We start from the raw sequence: 18,470 nt of genomic DNA on the forward strand, positions 1-18,470 counted from the left end.
AATGTGAGGTGTGTGTGTGGCAGAGGATGCGTGTGTGGGGGTGTGTGTGTGTGTGTATGTGTGTGTGTGTGTGGTATATTGAGTGTGCGTGAACAACTGAATCACAGCCCTTCCCCAGTAAGCCGTACTCTGGCTCCTGTTGTTCTATTTTTTTCTGTTTATGTCTGTCCTGACCCCACTGGTGGCCTCATTCCCTAGGGGATCCAGCCCAATCCAAGTGGCAGTGACACTGGGGAGAGGTCAGCTGGCCCCGGCCCTTGACCAGTTTGTCTCCCCCTCCCCTTTCATCCCCTGGAGGTGGTCCTGGCCCACCCCATGAGAGTGACACCTGCAAGGAGATTACACCTGACCCAACTACTGTGTCCCCAGAAGCCAGCCTCTGTGGACACCCTGCCCAACCTGCTCTGTGGCCCTCTGTGGGTATCAGACAGTGGCTCAAACTGGAGTGAGGTGTGGGCCACCATCCCCACATCAGACAACCTGGAACTGGTGCTGCACCGGCAGGCAAGCAACCAGATACGTCCCCTGTCCACCGGGTCATGCTGGGGGTCTGCCTGTTCCTGCAGCCCACAGCCTCAGGCCCACATGCCCAGAGAGCCTGGGCCTAGCCACCCAGGACCAATCCCTTGCAGGTGGCTCACATTACCCTGGGGCTTCAGTTTGCCAGCCACCCAGAATCATTCCTCTGTTGCCCACATGCAGGCAATGGTATTTAGTGATGCCAGGACTCCAAAGGGTGGAGTGCTGACTCTTTTCTCCTTTGCTTCAGGACAGCAGGCTGCCAAGCACCATCCCCCTTTCCGGCTGCACAGTGAGTGTGCCAGACCTGGCAGAGAGGCTGGACGCTGGGCACGTGTGGCAGCTGCAGCAGGCCCAGCAGTCCTTGTACCTGAGTGCCCCATCGGCTGAGCTGCAGCAGCAGTGGCTAGAGGTCCTGAACATGGCTGCCTGCAGGGACCTGACCCAGGCCAGCCCAGGAACCCCAAAGTCCCAGGCTCCAGCAGCCCCGTGAGCTAAATCTTGGCCGCCACGGCAGGGCCTGTGCTCTCACCTGGGAAGTGGCCATGGAGGCCACATGTAAATGTGAAGAGTACCCTGACTACTGAGGGGCCATCATCCCTCAGGACACTTGGCCCTGGAGGGTCCCTCTGCTTCAGAGATGAAGAAACTGGGGCGCAGAAAGGGGTGGCCACCTGTCCAGGATCACCTAACACATCTGAGGCCTCTGCCCTCAGGCTCAGCAGTGTGGCTTGGCATGGGATACAGGGCAACTGCCAAGTAAACCCTGTCTGTGTGGCTGTGTGGGGGCTCTGGAAAGCAGAAGGAGTTTCGCGGATGGTGCTTAGGGACACCTCATGGACGTCTGAAGTCTTGCCATCCCTCCAGCCACTGTCCTTTTGTCTACACTGTCTACACTGCATGAGCTGAGCCACGACCAGCCACCCAACTCCACCTCCACCTCTGCCAACTCCTGGCTGCCAGACACCCCACTACCCCCATGTTGCCTTGCAGCCCACCATACTGTGCAAAGCTACTCACAGGAGAGGGTGAGTGGTGAGCCTGGACCAACCAAGTGGGACTTGAGATTCCTGAATAACCTCACTGAGAAACTCCATGGGAGGCCCACACCAGGGTCACATGAGGGCCTGAGAGTTGTGCCTGTCTCCTCTGCTGGGTGGCCGGCAATGCCTCTCTGTGTAAATAAACATTGGTAGCCAACAGGTGGGCACAGTCTTGTGGTGGGGCTCCCATAGGTGGGTCGACTGGTAGTTGAGTGGGGGATGAGGGTGACAGACGGGCACAGTGACTCTGGCCTGTGGAGTGTTAAGTCCAAACACCTGTGAAGGTCCCAGGATGAAAGGGCATCTGATGGCTGGGCCTCAGACCAGATGCGACACCTGGAGAACTGCTCTGCATCTCTGGTCGGTCATGCTAGTGAGATAGACAGGGCCATGTATCCTATAGAAACAGCATAAGGTTCACAAAGAAGTTAGGAAGGTCATGGGGTGAGGGTGAGAGGGCTGTGGTGCTATTTGCATCAGAGCCCAGAGGCCTCAGGAGAGAGAGGAGGAATTTAGGGATTGATGACCAAATGGTGTCCAGTCCCTAGAGACCCCCATTTCTCTAACATCTACATGGCACCCTAGGGGGATGCCTGTCACTGCCTAACCATGGTCAGAGTCTCAGAACACTTACCTGAGGAATTGAGAGGGCCAGCATAGGAGCTAGAAATGGGCTTCTGGTCATTAGTGAGTTGGGAGGAGGGCACAGGTGAGGTAGGGGCCCAGGTAAGATAGGCAGGACACAGATGAGGTGGGCAGAGCTTATAGGCAGGACACAGATGAGGTGGGCAGAGCTTAAATGAGCTTATGCTTGAGCCAGTGCTACCTACCTAGCTATGTTTGGATGCTGTTGCAGCTCTCTACCTGCTGTACATCTGAGCCTCAGTCCTGAGTCTGTGAGCATTCGTCACCCTGCAGTGGGTATTCTGGCCCCAGTTGACATCAAGGACTTGCTCAGCAAGAGTGGGGAGGCCAGCCCCTTCCAGCCTGCATGGGTCCCTGGCCAAGATTCTGCAAATACAGGAAACACAACAAAGCCCCACACAGATTGGGGCAGGGACAGTGGGTGACTGAGGCCCACACTATGCCAATCTCACTATAACCCCAGGATGTTCTCACTTAACAGCTAAGGATACTGAGTCACAGAGAGGAGGCCATGAGAGTCCCACAGCTCCAGACTGGGAAGCCAAAATTAACCCACTGGGCATGGCAGCACTTGGCTTGGGTTTGGGAGGTAACATGGGCACCACTACCGGAGGTCCTCATGGCAGGTCTCCCAGCAAGCTCTCAGCACCAGAGCAGCCTGCTCATTTCCCCCACCCCCACCACCATGCCATGCATGCAATGATCTCAGGGGAATGTTTTCCTCCAGGACATGGGAGGGCAGATGGGTGAGGTCTCCTACCCCCATAGTTCTGGATCCACCAGAATGTTTTATTCCCTCAAAGTCCATAGAGTCTGTCCCACCTGGGGCCAGCCTTAAGGGGAGAGAGGGTTGGTCAAGAGGCATTCCCATGGGAAACATCTTCAGGGGCTGTGACTATAGCAGGATGAGGAAAGATGCCTTTCTACCAATTTTGGACAGTGCTGGGCCCTGAGCTGCCATGGATCTTGTGGGGAGACATTAAGAAGGAACTGTGTAGCCTCAAGAAATAGTGCCTGGGTTTGGGAGGAATAGAAGCAGGGAAGGGGAAAGAGGTACAACAGGGGCCAGAGGTCCCTGGGAGTTCCCTCTCCCCAGGACTTCCCAAGGCAGGTGTCCCAAGAACAGTGCCCAGGCCAGAGCAGGACCATCAAAGTCTGGAAGGATCAGTGGGAGGAGCACTGCAGGCTAGGGGAGGGCAGGGCCTCGAGTGGGGTCTCCACAGGGCCTCTCCTTTGGCATTGCTCTAGGGAGCAGGAGCCACAGGGGAAGAAGGGACTGTGAGTACTGGGATAGGCGTGGGGCTGCAATGGGGATGGCCGAAGCTGAGTTGGAAACAGGGCCCCACGTCCACAGTGAGTGTTGACACAGACACTTGCAGTGGGCAACCAGAGGCTGGCACCAGTTGTTCCCACTCAGGGACCTGTGTGGCTGGAGCCACACAGTTTTCCAAGAGATGAAAGAAATGCAGATGTTCTTATGAAATATCCTGATGAATATTAGCAACTATTTCAGAATGTGAAATCTTGGGGTGAGCTGCCAGTACGCAGCTAGGAAGTAGAAACAGCCAAGATCTGAACTCATTTTGGCCACAGGCTGTCATCCTCACTTTTTCCAGACGTGGAAGCTGAGGCCCAGAGGGGTAGCAAAGGGCTTCAGCCACAAAAACCTCTGTGCTGCACCCCTTGTGAGCTGGCCTTCCTAGTCTGTCTCCAGGGACCCCTGGCTGAAGGTATCTGCCCAAAACAGGGCTGTGAGGATCAGGCTGCCTACCAGGGGGCTCTACACACTGCCCACCCCATCAGGGCTCACTTGTGCTGCACTCACAGGGGTCTGGGACCTGAGGCAGGGGTCTTCTGTGCTCCAAGGGGCTGCTGCCTGCCCAGCCTGCAGGCCAGAGTATCCTGGTAGCAGACCCAGGGGCTGTGTTTAGAGCATGGTGCACACCTGAGCGGAAGAGTTTCCATAGGAGCTAGAGAAAAAAGAAAGGAGAAAATGGGTCAATGAGTGAATGGGGGCTTTTTGGTAGAGGTTGGTGATTGGAGCCCAGGCCCCTACTGTAGGTTCCAGGGGGCTGCTGACTGCTCTGCCAGGGGAAAACATATTCTTACTAGGCTATCCATGTTCTCCGCAATCCCGAGAAGAGAAAGGAGCCAGTGTCCACACAGACTTGCCGTGGCCAGATGCCTGGCCCAGCCACACAGTGAAAAGAATTGCAACCCAGAGAGTATCTTAGCAGTACTGAAACTGAGGCCCAGAGAGGAATATACACTCGCCCAAGATCATACAATGAGTTAGGGACCCAGCAGGAGTCACTTATCCACTCTTCATTCATTTGTTCATGCAGCATCCACTGTTAGCACACTGCCTGTGTCAGGTACTGGTTGGCAGGCCACTTGGATTTCTGGGACTGAGAGGTCAAGCGACATCCATAGCCTCTGGCCCTGCCACACTTCTAGCCTCATTTTCTCCTACACTCCTTTCCCCACCCAGGTCACCAGGCTCAGGCTACTAGGCCTTCAGAACACACCAGCTCCTTTCCACCTCAGGGCCTATGCACATGCTGTCCCTTCACTCTTCCTGCAGGTCTTTGCAAGACTACTCAGTGCCACCTCCACAGGGACCCCTAATCCCTGTCTCTCTCCTTTGAGTTTGGATATTTACCTTCTTTTTAAACGTTTCCCCATCCAGAACAGAAGCTCTGAGGGCAGGATGCATCACCTACAACAATGCCCAGCACATAGAAGGTACTCAGTTAATATCTGCCAACAGATTTGTGCGGCCCCTGAGCACTTTGAATCTGGAATCTTCATTTTACAGATGGAGAAATTGAAACTCAGAGAGAGACGGTAGCTGCCTGTGGTCATAAAGGTCCAGTGCTCTCCTGACTCCCAGGGGTCCCCAGGTCTAAGGGACACAAAGTCAGTTCCTCCTCAAACAACTAGTCTCATTGCAGAGATCAGCACAATGAGACCCAGAAGGGCTGCTACACCTTAGAACACCAGCAAAGGGGCATTTGGATCTAGGTTGGTCTGACTTGCCTCTGTGGGCACCAGCATCCTCCGCCCTCTCAGGGAACAGCAGGCCTCCACTGTGCACATGAAGATCACAGGATCGGCCTCCTAAAGTCCCGGCTTACCCCAGGCCCCAGAGCCCAGACCTTAGGGGGCTCTACTCCTTGCCCATCCCCCAGCTACTTGAGGGGCCTCTCTCCTCCTGGGATCTGACAGGGCCTGGGAGTCCAAAGCTCTCTGCCAGTTCTAGTGCTGGGCATCCAGGGAGAAAGGAGGGCTCGCCTTGCTCCAGAGCTTCTTGGAATATGTTTGCAGACAGGCTTCCACTGGATAATTCCTCTGGGGGGACAGCTGTCAACCCTGAGTCCTGAGGGGCTCCAGGTGGTCCCTGGGGGTTCCAGGTAGACCTGAGGGGCTCCAAGTAGTTTCTGAGGGGTTCTAAGTGGTGCTGAGGAAGCCTGATGCTCCCTGTCGACACACTCTCTCCCACCACCACTGATTTCTCATTTACAAGGGGGAAACCTGAAGGCTGGAGGTGGCAGGGTATCAAGGAGGGCAGGCTTGGGGACAAGCCCCACCTTGCATTCTGCACATTCCTTCCTGAGAAGCTTGCCTCCCACCCTCCTTGCTGACTGGATGGACTTCTAGGCTCCATGCCCCGCTCATAGATGCAAAGATTTGATGCAGGCCCTGCAGCCTGGGAAGGCCTGGTGGTCTCTCAGCACTGGTGCCACCTCTAACTTGCAGGTTCCTTTTCCTGGAAGCCCAAGTATGCTCAGGCTCCTGCCTGCTAGGCCTCAGTGGCAGTGTCCTGGGGGTCCTTGAGGATGGTGACACACACATGCTTTTCCCTCAGCTCTGTCCCACACTCCCGATGCCCACATCTTGCCCCCTTCCCACCCCATGCTGGATCCAAGCTGGACTTGGCTCTCTCCAACCAGCAGGGCCATGGACATAGGCTGTGCCTGGGGAATTTCCTGCAGAGGAGAAGGGCTGGCAGTTGGAGTGGGTTACTTGGCTCCCAGGATCTAGGAAAAGGAAGATGTGCAAGAAAAGTACCCCACTTCAGCCTCTTGCGTCACAGATCACTGGCCAGCTCTCCAACTCCCTGTGCTGGGACTGCTCTAAGATTCCTGTGTAACCCAAGACAACCCCGAGACACAGGGAGTAGTGGGGGCTAGCATTGCTTTCCTCAGGGGAGCCATCCTGGAACCAGATGGAAGAGTCCCCGAGGGGCCCAAACCAGGACAGGTGAGCAGAAGCAGAAGGAAAACCATCTCTGACTTCACCTGAAGCAGGTGTGTGAGAATAAAGCACATGTGGAGTCAGATTTCCTGTTTACTGCCCACTCCTAGCCAACATTTGCAGGGACCAACCTACATCCTCCAAACTGTCCTGCCTTGGTGCTATCTCCCCATCTGAATCCATGCTGGCAGTATCTCTGAAAGGAACAAAACCCTTTCTCCGCTGCCAGGGCTAGGACTGCCTGGAAACCCAGTCTTCAGCATTTCAGCTCTGCTCCTATAAATGTGCGCCCACCTCCTGTGCATCCACCTTGGACACTGAGCTCTGCTCTCCAGTGCCTTATCAAAGCTCAGTAACTTAGAGAGGTGGTCCTGTGCCTAGGTGGTCTTTAGTATATCAGTGCTAGGGAACTGTTCTTAGGTGGTTCTTCAGTAGCTCAAAGTAGGGGACCTGTGTTTAGTTAGGGTTCTCTCAGTAGCAGATCCTGCTATATGTATTGAATGCAAGGAGTTTATTTGAGACGGGACTCAGGAAAAGTAGTAGGGTAGTAGTGAGTAAGGTGCAGAAGGGCAGAACGCCAACAAAGTTGTCCAGGGTTGAACGGTGTCACTCAAACATTCATGTCTACCTGGAACCTCAGAATGTGATGTTTGAAATATTTGTTTGAAGTATTTGTTGGAAATAATGTCTTTACAGATGTAGTCAGTTAAACTGAGGATAGTGTGGGCCCTAAAACCAATGACTGGTATACTTATAAGAGGAGAGGACACATAGGAAAGGCCAAGTGGTGATGGAGACCCTTTGGGTGTGTCATCCTCAAATGCAGTCCCAGGTGGTGCACCTGCTCAGTCCAAAACTGAAGCCAGCCACCAAGTGTGCCAGGCCTAGGGCCTTCTGGGAGGGGCCCCACCATAGGCCAAGTTCAGCTGCATCCTGTGCAGTACTTGGGACCACCTGGCAAGAGCCACCAAGCCATCCTCAGATGGCGCCACCCATGCTAGACTTAGAGATGCCTCGAGCAGCCATACTGCAAACTAAAGCTGGCTGCCACTACGGCCTGACTTGGGGCTGCAAGAGATACAAGGCACGACAAGGACAGATGCTGCTTGTTTGGGTTTTACAAACCTCTGAGAGAGATTTTAGGAAAATCCATAGCATGAGCCAAGACACACCATTTGTATGGAAAGCCACTAAAGCGGCTTGGGTGGGTTCTTAAGCTGGGTGGGGCAGGGTCTCAAGGAATCACCAGGGCAGGGTGAATGGTCTTAGTCAGATTGATGGAAACTCAGATATGGCGGCTACCTGTGTCTGCATGCCAGGTGAGGGGAAGGCTCAACAGAGGAACAAGGGCTTCTGCCAGCAATTCTCTCCAGGAGAAAGCTGCCTCTCCAGCCCTTGCCCTGAAGCCAGACAATTCTGTTCCTCCTCATATGTCCCTGGTGCCTTTCAAGCTGCTGCCCCAGTGCTGGAGCTCAGAGCAAGTGAATCCATCAGCAAGTAAATCTTTTAAGAGGAACATCTGCAACTCCAGCTGCCTTCTCTCTCACTAAGCCACAATCTCTGCCAGTTTTCACTGCCAGAATTGTGGGTACTTCTCTTCTCAGCCCTGGAACCTTAGGCTGAGGAGCCCAGTGTGGGGATGAGACTCTTTGCTCCTCTGGGAGGACCTCTGCAGCTGAATCCCTCCTGATTCTTAATCGCCACACTCCAGCCTGTTCTGCCTCTCTACCCTACTTATCAGTCTCGAAGCTAGGCTCTTCTATATCTCCTCAGTTGTAGGACTCCTTTTCAGCTAGACTTCAGGCAACTCACAATGATGGTTGTTCTGTAGTTCAATTGTAATTTTGATGGGATTGTGAGAAGAGGCAAGCACAGCATTTACCTACTCTGCCATCTTGACCAGACTTTTTTCCTGGTGGAAAAAATAATTTAAAGGTAGGACTGAAGTGACTTTTGAGGGCTCAGAGAGCAGACTAGTGGGTTGACTAGTGTTCCCCCAAAGTTCATGTCCATCTAGAATATCAGAATGTGACATTATTTGGGAATAAGTTCTTTGCAGATATAACTAGTTAAGATGAGGTCATACTGCATTAGGATGGTTCCTAAATCCAGTGACTGGTGTCCTTATAAGAAGGAGAGGACATGCAGAGATGCGATGGTTGAGGCAGAGAATGTAGTAGTACAGCTATAAGCCAAGGAGCCCTGAGGCTTCATCTGCCGTTTTAAGCCCCTTGGTTTATGGTATTTTATGGCAGTGGCCCCAGGACACAGAATCACAGAATGTGTTGTCAAGCAACTTAGGTCTGGAAGCAACTGAAGCTTGGCTACAGGGAAGACTGCCAGCAGAGCCCCAGGAGCATGCCTGTAGTTGACAATGCTAGATTTTCAACCTGCTGCTGTGAAGTGAAAGCACAACCCATGGGAAAGCATTGGCATGTCTGTGCAATAGTGTCAGGGAAGACTGGAGGAGGGTTTGAGGAAGCAGGGGTTGGTGGGATGCTATTAAGAAGTGGGTTTTTCATTCTATGCTTGAGTATCGATACATTTTATTAGAAAGTGGAGGGAAAGAAAATAGAGAGAAGCCATAGTTGGTAATGAAGAAGTGGCCACTCATATTCCCATGATAGAGGACACTTGATATATTGTCATTTACCCAGTGACTTTGTGTTTTCTGTGCCTAGACAAGATGAAGTGGTGTTTCTTTGTCTCAGAGCAACCTTGTATGATGTTGATGTTCTGTGATTGTTTCTGTTCAATAGGAGAACCCCATGACCCAGTTGTCTCACAGTGTAGAACCATCAACTCAGAGGTACCCTACCAGAGGGCAAGGTTGCTGGGGGCACACCACACCATGCAGAGACACGCAGGGAAGCACCAGGCTCAAGCAGGAGGCAGAGGGAGAGGAGAAGTGAGAGGTGAGAGTCTTCTTTGTGGTTTCATAGAAAGTAACGAGCAAGCAGGGTGAGCAAGCTGAGGGCTAGCCAGTTTTTGTAATTCTGGTAGGCTCTGGGACCTGGTGACTAGTTATCTGGTACCTGGCCCTATGGTGACTAGGGCAGGTGGACAATGGCCTGGAGTGTGAGGTGGTTGGGCTATGGGCTCTGGATGGGTTGGTTTGCCTATGAAAGGTATGCTGGAAGAAAGTTCTTTAACATCTCTAGTGTTTGGCTAGCCCTGGGAGGGGCCATCCATCCAAGGTAAGCACACCTGTGTCAGAGCATCAGCACACAGAAAATAAAAGACGTGACTAATAAGGGATGTTGGAATGAGCCTTGGGAAGCTGGGAGTTGGGCTACAGGCCCTGAGGGGGCTTTGCTGAGGTGATGTGGTGGGAATAGGCAACATCTGCTACAGATGACCTGCCCAAAGTTGCCAAAGCAGGGCGAGGATTTGTACTCCAGGTTGTGGATGCTAAATTCCACCATCTGAGTCACAGCTTGATTTGGTGAGCGCTTTTCTTTCGAACAGCAGGAGTTTGCCCAAAATGTCACCAAAATTACCTACCTGGACTGTCTCTCATTCTTGGAGTTGGCAAACTGTTATCAACACCCAACCTGTATCTGGCTAATGTTGGGCTCTCGGTCACAGAGATGAACCACATATGGTTCCTGCACTTCAGGTACAATCTGTCGACTGGGGAGAGTCAAGTGCAGGGACCACCCCAACCAAGCCTGGGTAGGCAGGGGGTCCTTCCTGGAAGCAGTGGTGCCTGAGCCAAGTGTGGAGCACAATGCTGGGTAGAAAGAGAGGAAAGTCATCTTTACTGAAGGCTTTACTCCTGGGCCTTGTGAGCTTGAGAGATCACAGAGGCCGGCAGTATGGAGCACAGAGCCAGGTGCTTGAGCAACCACAGTCTATATTTGATGACTGGATGGAATGAAATGGGGAGGCAAGGAAGAGCTGGGCAGGAACCGTTTAGCATAATCACTCCTTTGAGTCTGGCTTTGAGAGGTGATAGCCGTCAGCAAGGGAAGTTGGTCTGTGGCCACCCTCTGGAGGACCTGCGAGTCCCTAGCCCTCTGAAGGCTACAGCAACACACTCCCTGCCAGGATCGCAGTGTTCAGTTGAGCAGGTTATCTACTGCTCAGATGTCTCAGTGAGTATACAGATACACTGAGATCCAGGCCATGCACTATCATTAGGGCCTTGGCCTTTAGAGAATGGGCAAACCTCAGCCTACCCTGGCCCTGTGTGAGATACTGAGAATGAGATGGTCTCCGGAGGGCTTGAGACCATGGTGGTGCAGGGCATGGGGGAGAAAAGAGTACAGGGAGATCCTGATTGGCCACATGAATTTGAACCCACCTGGGCTGATCCAGGTCTTGAGAAGAAGGAAAAACCATGCGTACCATTGTCGGGACTCCATGTGTGCTAGAAGCGGGTTCCTTGAAAAATGACTATCTCTGCCATTGCTGTGACTGCCTGGCACAGAGGGCATCATTACAGCCCATGGCTAGACAAATGAAGTGTATCCTCCTCCAAATAGTCCAGAAAATATTGCCAAGTACCAAGAAAACAGACATTACCTATATCTGCCCCTAGCATTAACACCATGGACTAGTGGCCCCCTGCCCTCAATCTGCTTGTGCATGTCTGTGTTTTGTCAAAACTCAATGCACACACACCTACATTTGGGGTGTGAACCTAATCCCAGTTCTCTAATTTAGAGAGGGCTGCTGATGCACAGGAACCCTGCAGATACCCGAGAAGAGGTTGGGACAATCTGGACTTGTGCTCAGTCGCCTGTGGTAGCCCTCAAATTTTCTGACCTTCTTTCCAATGAAAGGTGAGGTCTTCTTCTCCACTCTTTGAATCTGAGCTCCATGGCTGCTCAATGAACAGAATATAACATAAATGACATTCAATCCATTGCCTGGAGAAATGGACACATTCCACTTCCTGTCTTCAGGAATGCTTGCTCCCAGAAGCCAGCCACCATGTTGTAAAGAAGCTCAAACAACCCCGTGGAGAGGCATCTATGCCCTGGGATGAGCCCTCTCCAGTGGAGCTTCGCCTTGACATAGATTTATGAGCAGAAGTGACTGTTGCTATTCTAAGCAGTGCTGTTGTTATGCAGCAACATCGAGTGCCTCTGCCTGGCCACAGCAAATGCTCAGATGAGCATGTGGCCCCTGGTATGAGGTATTTGGATGCCAGGAGGGTTGCTCCTCCTGCTCTGGGACTCTGACTCACAAGGACCTCCCTCTAAACTCTGAAGCTGCCAGCAACTACCTCCCCTGGGTTGGTATTGGGTTTCTGGCCCTTGCAACTGACTAAGGCAGCCACTCAGCAAACAGGCCCAAGCTTCAGTTTCTCATCGGTAAAATGAGGATAACAGAGGGCTCATGATTATTAGAAAAGCACAGTTGTCAGTCTGAGGGAGCCAGAGCAGGTGTGCAGCCAGATACTCAGAGCAGCCCCTTCCTGCTCCATTGTCCTGCAGACTCACTCCTCCAGTGATGGCACAAAGCCCTGACTATGAGCCTCACATGCTGGACAATCTGTGAGCTACTGCACATTTTGTCCTTCAGCTCTGGTAGGAGCTAGCATACTCATTTTACAGGTGTGAAAACTGAGAGGCACAGAGAGCCAGACCATCAAGCCCTAGAGCCCAGGACTTTAGGGTAAGATCTGGGATGAGCTGTGTTGCTAGGGGAAGATCCTTTCCTCAGGCCTTAGTATTCCTATCTGTGAAACAGTAGCCTGCCAAGCACTAGCCCCAGGCCAGGCCTCTGATCTGTCCATTTGGATGGACTTGGCCAGCATTCCAGGCCTTGTGAGAGACCACCTCCTATGGCCTCATTAATGCCTCCCCACAAGATGTGAGCCAGTCCCTAAGTCTAAGTTTCTTAGGTGCTCCCTGAGCAGAGAACTTTGATCCTTCATGGATGTGGCATGGGGGAGGCAAGGAATACACTGCAGCCCAGAGAGGGGCGGGACTTACCCAAGCCCAACCAATAGGGAGGGCAAAGAGTCATCAATCTCCTGAGCCTGAGGGGCTGGTGAGGACCTTCTGGGCATGAAGTCTGTGCTGGACAGAGGGGAGGGCAGCAGGGAAAAAGGGGAGGCCAGGTTTATAATGGGGCAGGGTGCATAGGGGAGCAGGTTCTCACACTTCTCAAGTGACTCAGGCTCCCACTGTGCTGGCTGGGCAGGTGCATGGCATCAAAGAAGCTTAACTGGCTCATGAGCACTAAGCCTCTGGAATGTCCTTGACAGGCTTGTGTACTTCTTACTGCTGGCTTACCTGGGAGCAGCTGGGGCTGTGGAAACACGCCGTGCCCCCAGCAGGGCTGCCCAAATCCTATCATTATGAGTGAGTCCTCAGACTACAGTAATGAGGCGTAATCCTAGGAGGCGAGTGACCTTGGACAGGACAGTGACCTTTCACCGAGTCTCAGTTTCTCTAGCTGTAAATAAGGGGTCAGTTCACATCTTTTCTTACAGGTGGAATTTGGAACTGTCCTGTGAATGTGTGCAATCATTTATAGGTACCCCACTCTTAAAATATTTATTACTTTCCTATTTTCTAATTAGAGAATAGATTCATGCTCACTGTAGAAAATACAGACAATGAAAAGTCAAGAGGCAGGAAAACTAACCTGCCTGGTTGCCCAGAAGTGGCAGAGGAGCCCTGGGGAGCAGCCAGCCAGGCTTTGTCTCTCTTGGGCCACTATGTCCCAGCTCCTGAGCAGGCCTGGCACACAGGAGGGGTTGGTCGGATCATTTCTGTGAATCTGTCACCTGCTTTCACTCCACTGCCTTGCTGCATGTCTCCAAGCCGTCACTGCAAACCTGTGGGCAGCGGCTCTATGTCACCTGAGGTGACTCACCTGTCTCCCTCTTGAAAGACAAGGCAAGCCTTGCTTATGCAGGACTCTGGCCAGGGAGGAGAGCCCCATGGTCAGAGCCCGGACCCTGATGGGGAGTGGGCTTTGGGCAGGGGCTCCAGGCAGGGGCTTCCTGCATAAGGGGACCAGCTCTTCCTGTGGAGAGGCTTGAAGGCCTGTACGCATTAATGGTGTCAAATGGCCTGGCAGAACACATTTTTAAGAAAATTCTTTTCTCCCCAAACCCAACTCATTGGAGCTACAAGCTTAGATAACTTTTGTTTATGCTTTTAATTTAAAAAAGGTTAAAAAAAAAGAGGCAAAACCCATGAGGTTACCTTGCTTACGTGATTTATCTTGCAATGGAACTTTCTGGACTTGGTCTATTATGAGAGAGGTTTTTAGGATGAAGATCTAATTTTTCTATTTAGTGGAAGTGAAAATGAAGAATACTTAATGAAAAACAAAAAGCATTTTACAATTTCACAGTTACCTGATTTGAGGGAAACACACCAGTAACCAGCTATCCAACCAGGCTTAGGCACTGTCTCCTGCAGTCTGCCAGGACCTGTGGATGTGAACACTGCATAGGGTGAATTGGGGGTTGAGGAAGTCTCCCTGGGGCAGGCAGTGCCTCAGCTAAGTCCCATGGGAAGAGGAGACCACTAGGCCAGACCCTCACCATCCCCTCAAAATCTCTGGCAGCACATCTGTAAGCCCATTTTACAGAGCAGAACACTGAGGCCCAGGGTTTTCAGACTCCTTCCCCTGCATCAGCCTCCCTGGTTCCTTCCCCCATACTGTGTGATCCAAGCTGCAAACCCAGATGAGAGCACAAGTAATGGTGTGGGGGCTGGATCCCCAAATGCAGACAGGCCAAAGCTACAGTCAAAACTTTGGGCATCTAGGCCTCCCACCAGGTGCCTACACCAAGGAAGCTAAATGTCCTCTCTGATTCACAGACAGGGCACAGACCTTTAGATCACACAGCACAGGACAGAGCTCTTTGGAAGAGGTATCTGAGGCCTGAGGAGAAGGAGACACCAGCCTGGCATAGTCCAGGCACTACCCCTAGTCTGAGCAGCTGGGAAAGCTGAGTCAGGTGGCAGGTGCCCAAGTTCAAATGCTAACAGGTCCTGCATGGCCCAGCTTCACAATGTTGCTCCATTCTTGATTGTGTCACAGTCTCCCTCTCCTCAGGGTGGGTGGCAGAACCTTCTCTATCCCTCAGAAGAGAACATCAAGGCCCAGACACAGGGACCCCCCAAACCCCAAATTCAAGTGCTTAAATCCTAACCCCTGGTACCCGAGGACATGACTCTTTTGGAGATAGAGGCAATCGAGTTAAAGTGAGGTCATTAGGGTAGCCTTAATCCAATAGGACTGGCATCCCATAAAAAGGGGAAATTTGGACAGAGACAGATATATGCTCAAAGGGACAAAACAGCCATGTGAAGACTGCAGTGATGCTGCCAAAAGCCAAGGAACTACCAGAAGATGGAGAGAGGCTTGGACCAGACCCTTCCTAGCACCTTTGGAGGGAGCATGGCCCACTTGATACCTTAATATCAGACTTCTGGCCTCCACAACCTTGAGATGACACATTTCTGTAGTCCTTAGTCATTCAGTCTGTGGTACCTTGTCTTGGCAGCCCTAAGAAGCATACCCACCCTAAACGGCTAGGCTTGAATTCAGCATTTGGGGCTCCTGGGAGCCTGGAAACCCATCCCTTCCCTCCCTCCCTGTCCCTGGGGACCCTTCCTCTCTTCCCTCCCTGTCTCTGAGCCTACAGGCAGCTGCCCTCAGCACAGTGGTATGCACAGGGGGCCAGACCCAGTGAGCAGATCATAATGCCCTGGAGGTGGGTTTGGGGCCATTTGGCAGGGAATTCCGGAATCCCAGGTCCTTGAATGTGGTCTGGAGGGGTCAAGAGTCACTGTGGGTCCTGAAGACTCACCTGGCTTCCCGATGTGACAGATGGGCCACGCATACTTGGTTTCATATAAGGGAATTGAAAAAAGTTATCAGGTGTGGCCCACAAACAAGTCTGAAGTAGGAACAAGATATTATGGGGTGAAATCAACCCCAACCCAGGAAAGAGGAGGACATATCATAGTGAACCTCAGCCTTACTGGACTTAGGAAGCAGAGGTGGGAGCACTGCCCTACTGGAACACTGCTCCGTGGTCGCAGAACATGCTTCTCTTCTCTGTCCTTAGCCAGGCCCCCTCTAGAGCTAGTTATGTCAACTGGGCCTCCTAGGCCAGCCACACTGATCTGTCCCTCAAAATTCCAAAGTGTTCAGACCTCCGGGCCTTTGCATCTGGCTGTTTTCTGTGCAAGGTCCTCCTTCCTCAGCTCTGCCAGGGGTGAGGGGGTCTCTTGCTTAGAAGCCACCCTGCATGGCCCTAGCTTAGGTGTCTGTGGTCTGAGATTCCCTCGGTGGTTTTCTGGGCAGGGTGGTGCCCTGGGCAAGGAGTTGTGCCCGGGCTGGGCCTCTGCATAGGGAGCAGGGCAGGAGAGTTGGAGCCAGAAGGAGAGTCCGCGGGGGTGTGCGTGTGTGCCTTGTGCCAGACCCCAAGGGTCTGAATCCTGCCCATCAGTTAGGACCTACAATATCTACACCCACCTCCGAGGACCTAAGACAGATGGGGGTCCACCTGTACTGTTCACCCAGGATACCTGGGCTAGGGAGACCGGACTGGTCTGAGAGACCCGGACAGAGCGCACGACCTGCACAGGTCCCTGGAGCAAGACTTCCAGCTCCGCGGGCTTTGCCCACTCCGGGATTTGGGCTCCGGAAGGGCTGGCCCCGCCCCCAGGCTCACCGCGCGGGGCGCGGGGCGGGGCTCTGGTAGGGAGTACCCGGTACTCCGCGCAGGCGGCGGCTGTTGGGGCAGTCCCGCTGGTTGCAGAGCGTGCAGGGATGCATCGGGTGTCTGCGACCCTCCGCGGCAGGGCAAGGCCGAAAGGCCGCTCGGGGGACGGCACGCCAAGCCCGGGGAACAGTACAGGTGAGAGTCGGGGCCACGAGCGGGGCTCTGCGCCCTTTTCCCGGACGGGGAAGCCGAGGGGAGGGGGGCGGTGCACCACTGAGGAGGCTGGGGATGGGTGTGCACAGCCTGGGGGTACATTGCCGAGAGGGGGGGGTGGGGGGTGCACAACCGGGGGGTCGGGATGGGACGGCGGGAGCGGAGAGGGCGCACAGCGGAAGACTGGCTCGAGGGCGAATCTCCCCGAAACTCTTCGTCCAGCGGGCGTCCCGGGGGAGGCGAAGATTGGCCACAAGCGGCCTGAAAGCAGGCGGCCCGCGGGCCCAAGTGCGCGCCTTTTCCTGGTGGGAGCCGCGGGCTCCGCGGGCGCACCCCACCTGTGCTCTGGGAGAAGTTGGCGAACCTGGGGAACTGTCTTCGCCTTGCGGGGAGATGCTCTGGTTCCTTGGCAGCTCCCCTACCCCACTTCACTGATGGTAAACTGAGGCAGGAAGAGGGGAGCGACTGCCAGAGGTCCCGCGGCAGTCGGGCCTGGGTCAAGGCTTCGGGGTTTTCGGAAGAAGGGGAGGGCTGGCTATTTTACTTTGTTTTTGATTTTGAGAATGTTCTAAAGAGAGTTCACCTTCGTGCCTTGGCGTCTGAAGACCCGAGTTCCAATGCTGGCTTTGTTCCACTAACGCGCCTAAAATCTAATCCTTTTAGAAACAGAAACAAACTCGGACTATGTTCCCTAGGTGTCCTGGAGGCTCACTGTAGTGGACACTTAAGCCCAAGGGGTCTCAAGGCACCTGTGCCTCAGGCCAGGTGTAAGATTGGGCTCTCTGTACAGGTGGAGGCTGGGTCCAGAGAGGTTGACTGGTCCAGTTCACACCCTGGGGTGCAGCCAGTCCTGCTTAAAACAATTATATCTGCCACCTTTGGGCACTTTGGGGCCAGCTCCCTTTCAGATGGGGAATCTGAGGCCCAGGGAGAGCTGAGACCTGCCCCGGCCTGGTGGAGTGGGTTTATTTTGACACCCCAGGGCAGCCTGATGCCCAATCCTGAACTGGTGCTTTGCTCCATGTGTATATGGAGGACAGTGTGTGTGTGTGCTTGCCCAGGCTGGGGAGGTGGATGCAAACCAGAAGTGGAGGGACTTGCCCAAGGTCAGCCAAGGATAGGGGGAGGGGCTCTGGCATGTTTGCCTACAAAAGGCCATTTGCAGAAGATTCTTCTGGGGGAAAGAGGAGCTCAGAGTAAGGTCCCTGTCCTCTTGCCTGCCCAGCCTAGCCCCAGCCCTGCTTCTGACTGGCTGTAGCTCAGCCTTCCCCCTGACATGACCCCTGGGTCCAGGCCCATGAGCCCTCCCCTGGGATTTGAGTTTGGAAGCCCCCTTTGACCTGGGATGCATCTCTGCCTCTGTGCCTCAGTTTCCACATGTGCTAAGTGGTGGGCACTGTCTATCTGCCCCCAGGCTGTTGGACAGGCCAAGCAGAGCCTCCACCCTGGCCATAGTTCTGCTCTGGGGTAATGTGTCCTTTGGACTCCATCATTCCCTTGGCCTGTGGCCCCAGTCTCTCAGGCTGTGAAATGGGCTCCCACCTCTCCCTGTGGGAGTATGAAGTGATGGATGTAAGGGTCTTTTGGAGACAGCTTGGCACCGTCTAAAACGTAGCAACAGCATGTGTATCTTTCTTGCAATCTATAAAATGGGTGCATTACTCTATTCTTCTTGAAAGTTTAGCCAGATGGACATGGTGTTCCGGGATCTGTGTCCTCTCATCTTCCACGCATGGGGCAAGTTGGGGGAGGCTGGCTCAGAGCAAGATTTTAAATGTTTGTTGAATGCCTAACTGGGAGAGGCTGAATGCCCAGCCCTACCATGGAGGCCTCCCTCCCACTGCTGTCAGGCCCCTGGCCCTGCTCCCAGGGCAACTCCAGCACTCCTTGATCCAGAAGATTGTCCAGGAACGCAGCCAGGCGGGAGGAAGAACTCGAGGTTCCAGTGGACAGAGGTGACCCCCCCCAAGACTCTGTACTCTGGAGGGACCACAGAGCAAGGGCCCAGAAAGGGAGCATCAAGAGGACCACCAGATGGTGAGGGTATGCTCTGGGTATCCTTGACTTCACTCCTGCAGCCCTGCCACACAGCCGTCCTGAGCCCATTTCACAGAGGAGACACCGAAGCTCAGAGGGAGCAGCAG

At 53.5% G+C, this 18,470-nt stretch overlaps 2 protein-coding genes across 7 annotated transcripts in view; both read left to right on the forward strand.

Annotated features, from left to right (window-relative positions):
* FGD3 (FYVE, RhoGEF and PH domain containing 3) overlaps positions 1-1,712 on the forward strand; it is a 38,760-nt gene extending 37,048 nt beyond the window's left edge. For 4 of the 5 annotated variants that reach the window (XM_006922805.1, XM_025040455.1, XM_025040453.1 and 1 more), the window contains one exon: positions 770-1,712. In XM_006922805.1, the coding sequence (XP_006922867.1) occupies positions 770-1,012 (243 nt within the window). In that variant the 3' untranslated portion in view covers positions 1,013-1,712. Of the gene's footprint in view, positions 1-369; positions 537-769 lie in introns of all 5 variants that reach the window. The other variant, XM_025040456.1, reaches the window with a different exon arrangement.
* A 14,451-nt stretch (positions 1,713-16,163) lies between these two features.
* SUSD3 (sushi domain containing 3) overlaps positions 16,164-18,470 on the forward strand; it is a 17,725-nt gene continuing 15,418 nt past the window's right edge. For both annotated transcript variants that reach the window (XM_006922808.3, XM_015597803.2), the window contains exon 1: positions 16,164-16,308. In XM_006922808.3, coding sequence (XP_006922870.2) covers positions 16,221-16,308 — 88 coding nt within the window. In that variant the 5' untranslated portion in view covers positions 16,164-16,220. The remainder of the gene's footprint in view (positions 16,309-18,470) is intronic.

This window comes from Pteropus alecto, unplaced genomic scaffold (assembly GCF_000325575.1).
Source record: "Pteropus alecto unplaced genomic scaffold, ASM32557v1 scaffold129, whole genome shotgun sequence".
NCBI classification, from domain to species: Eukaryota; Metazoa; Chordata; class Mammalia; order Chiroptera; family Pteropodidae; genus Pteropus; species Pteropus alecto.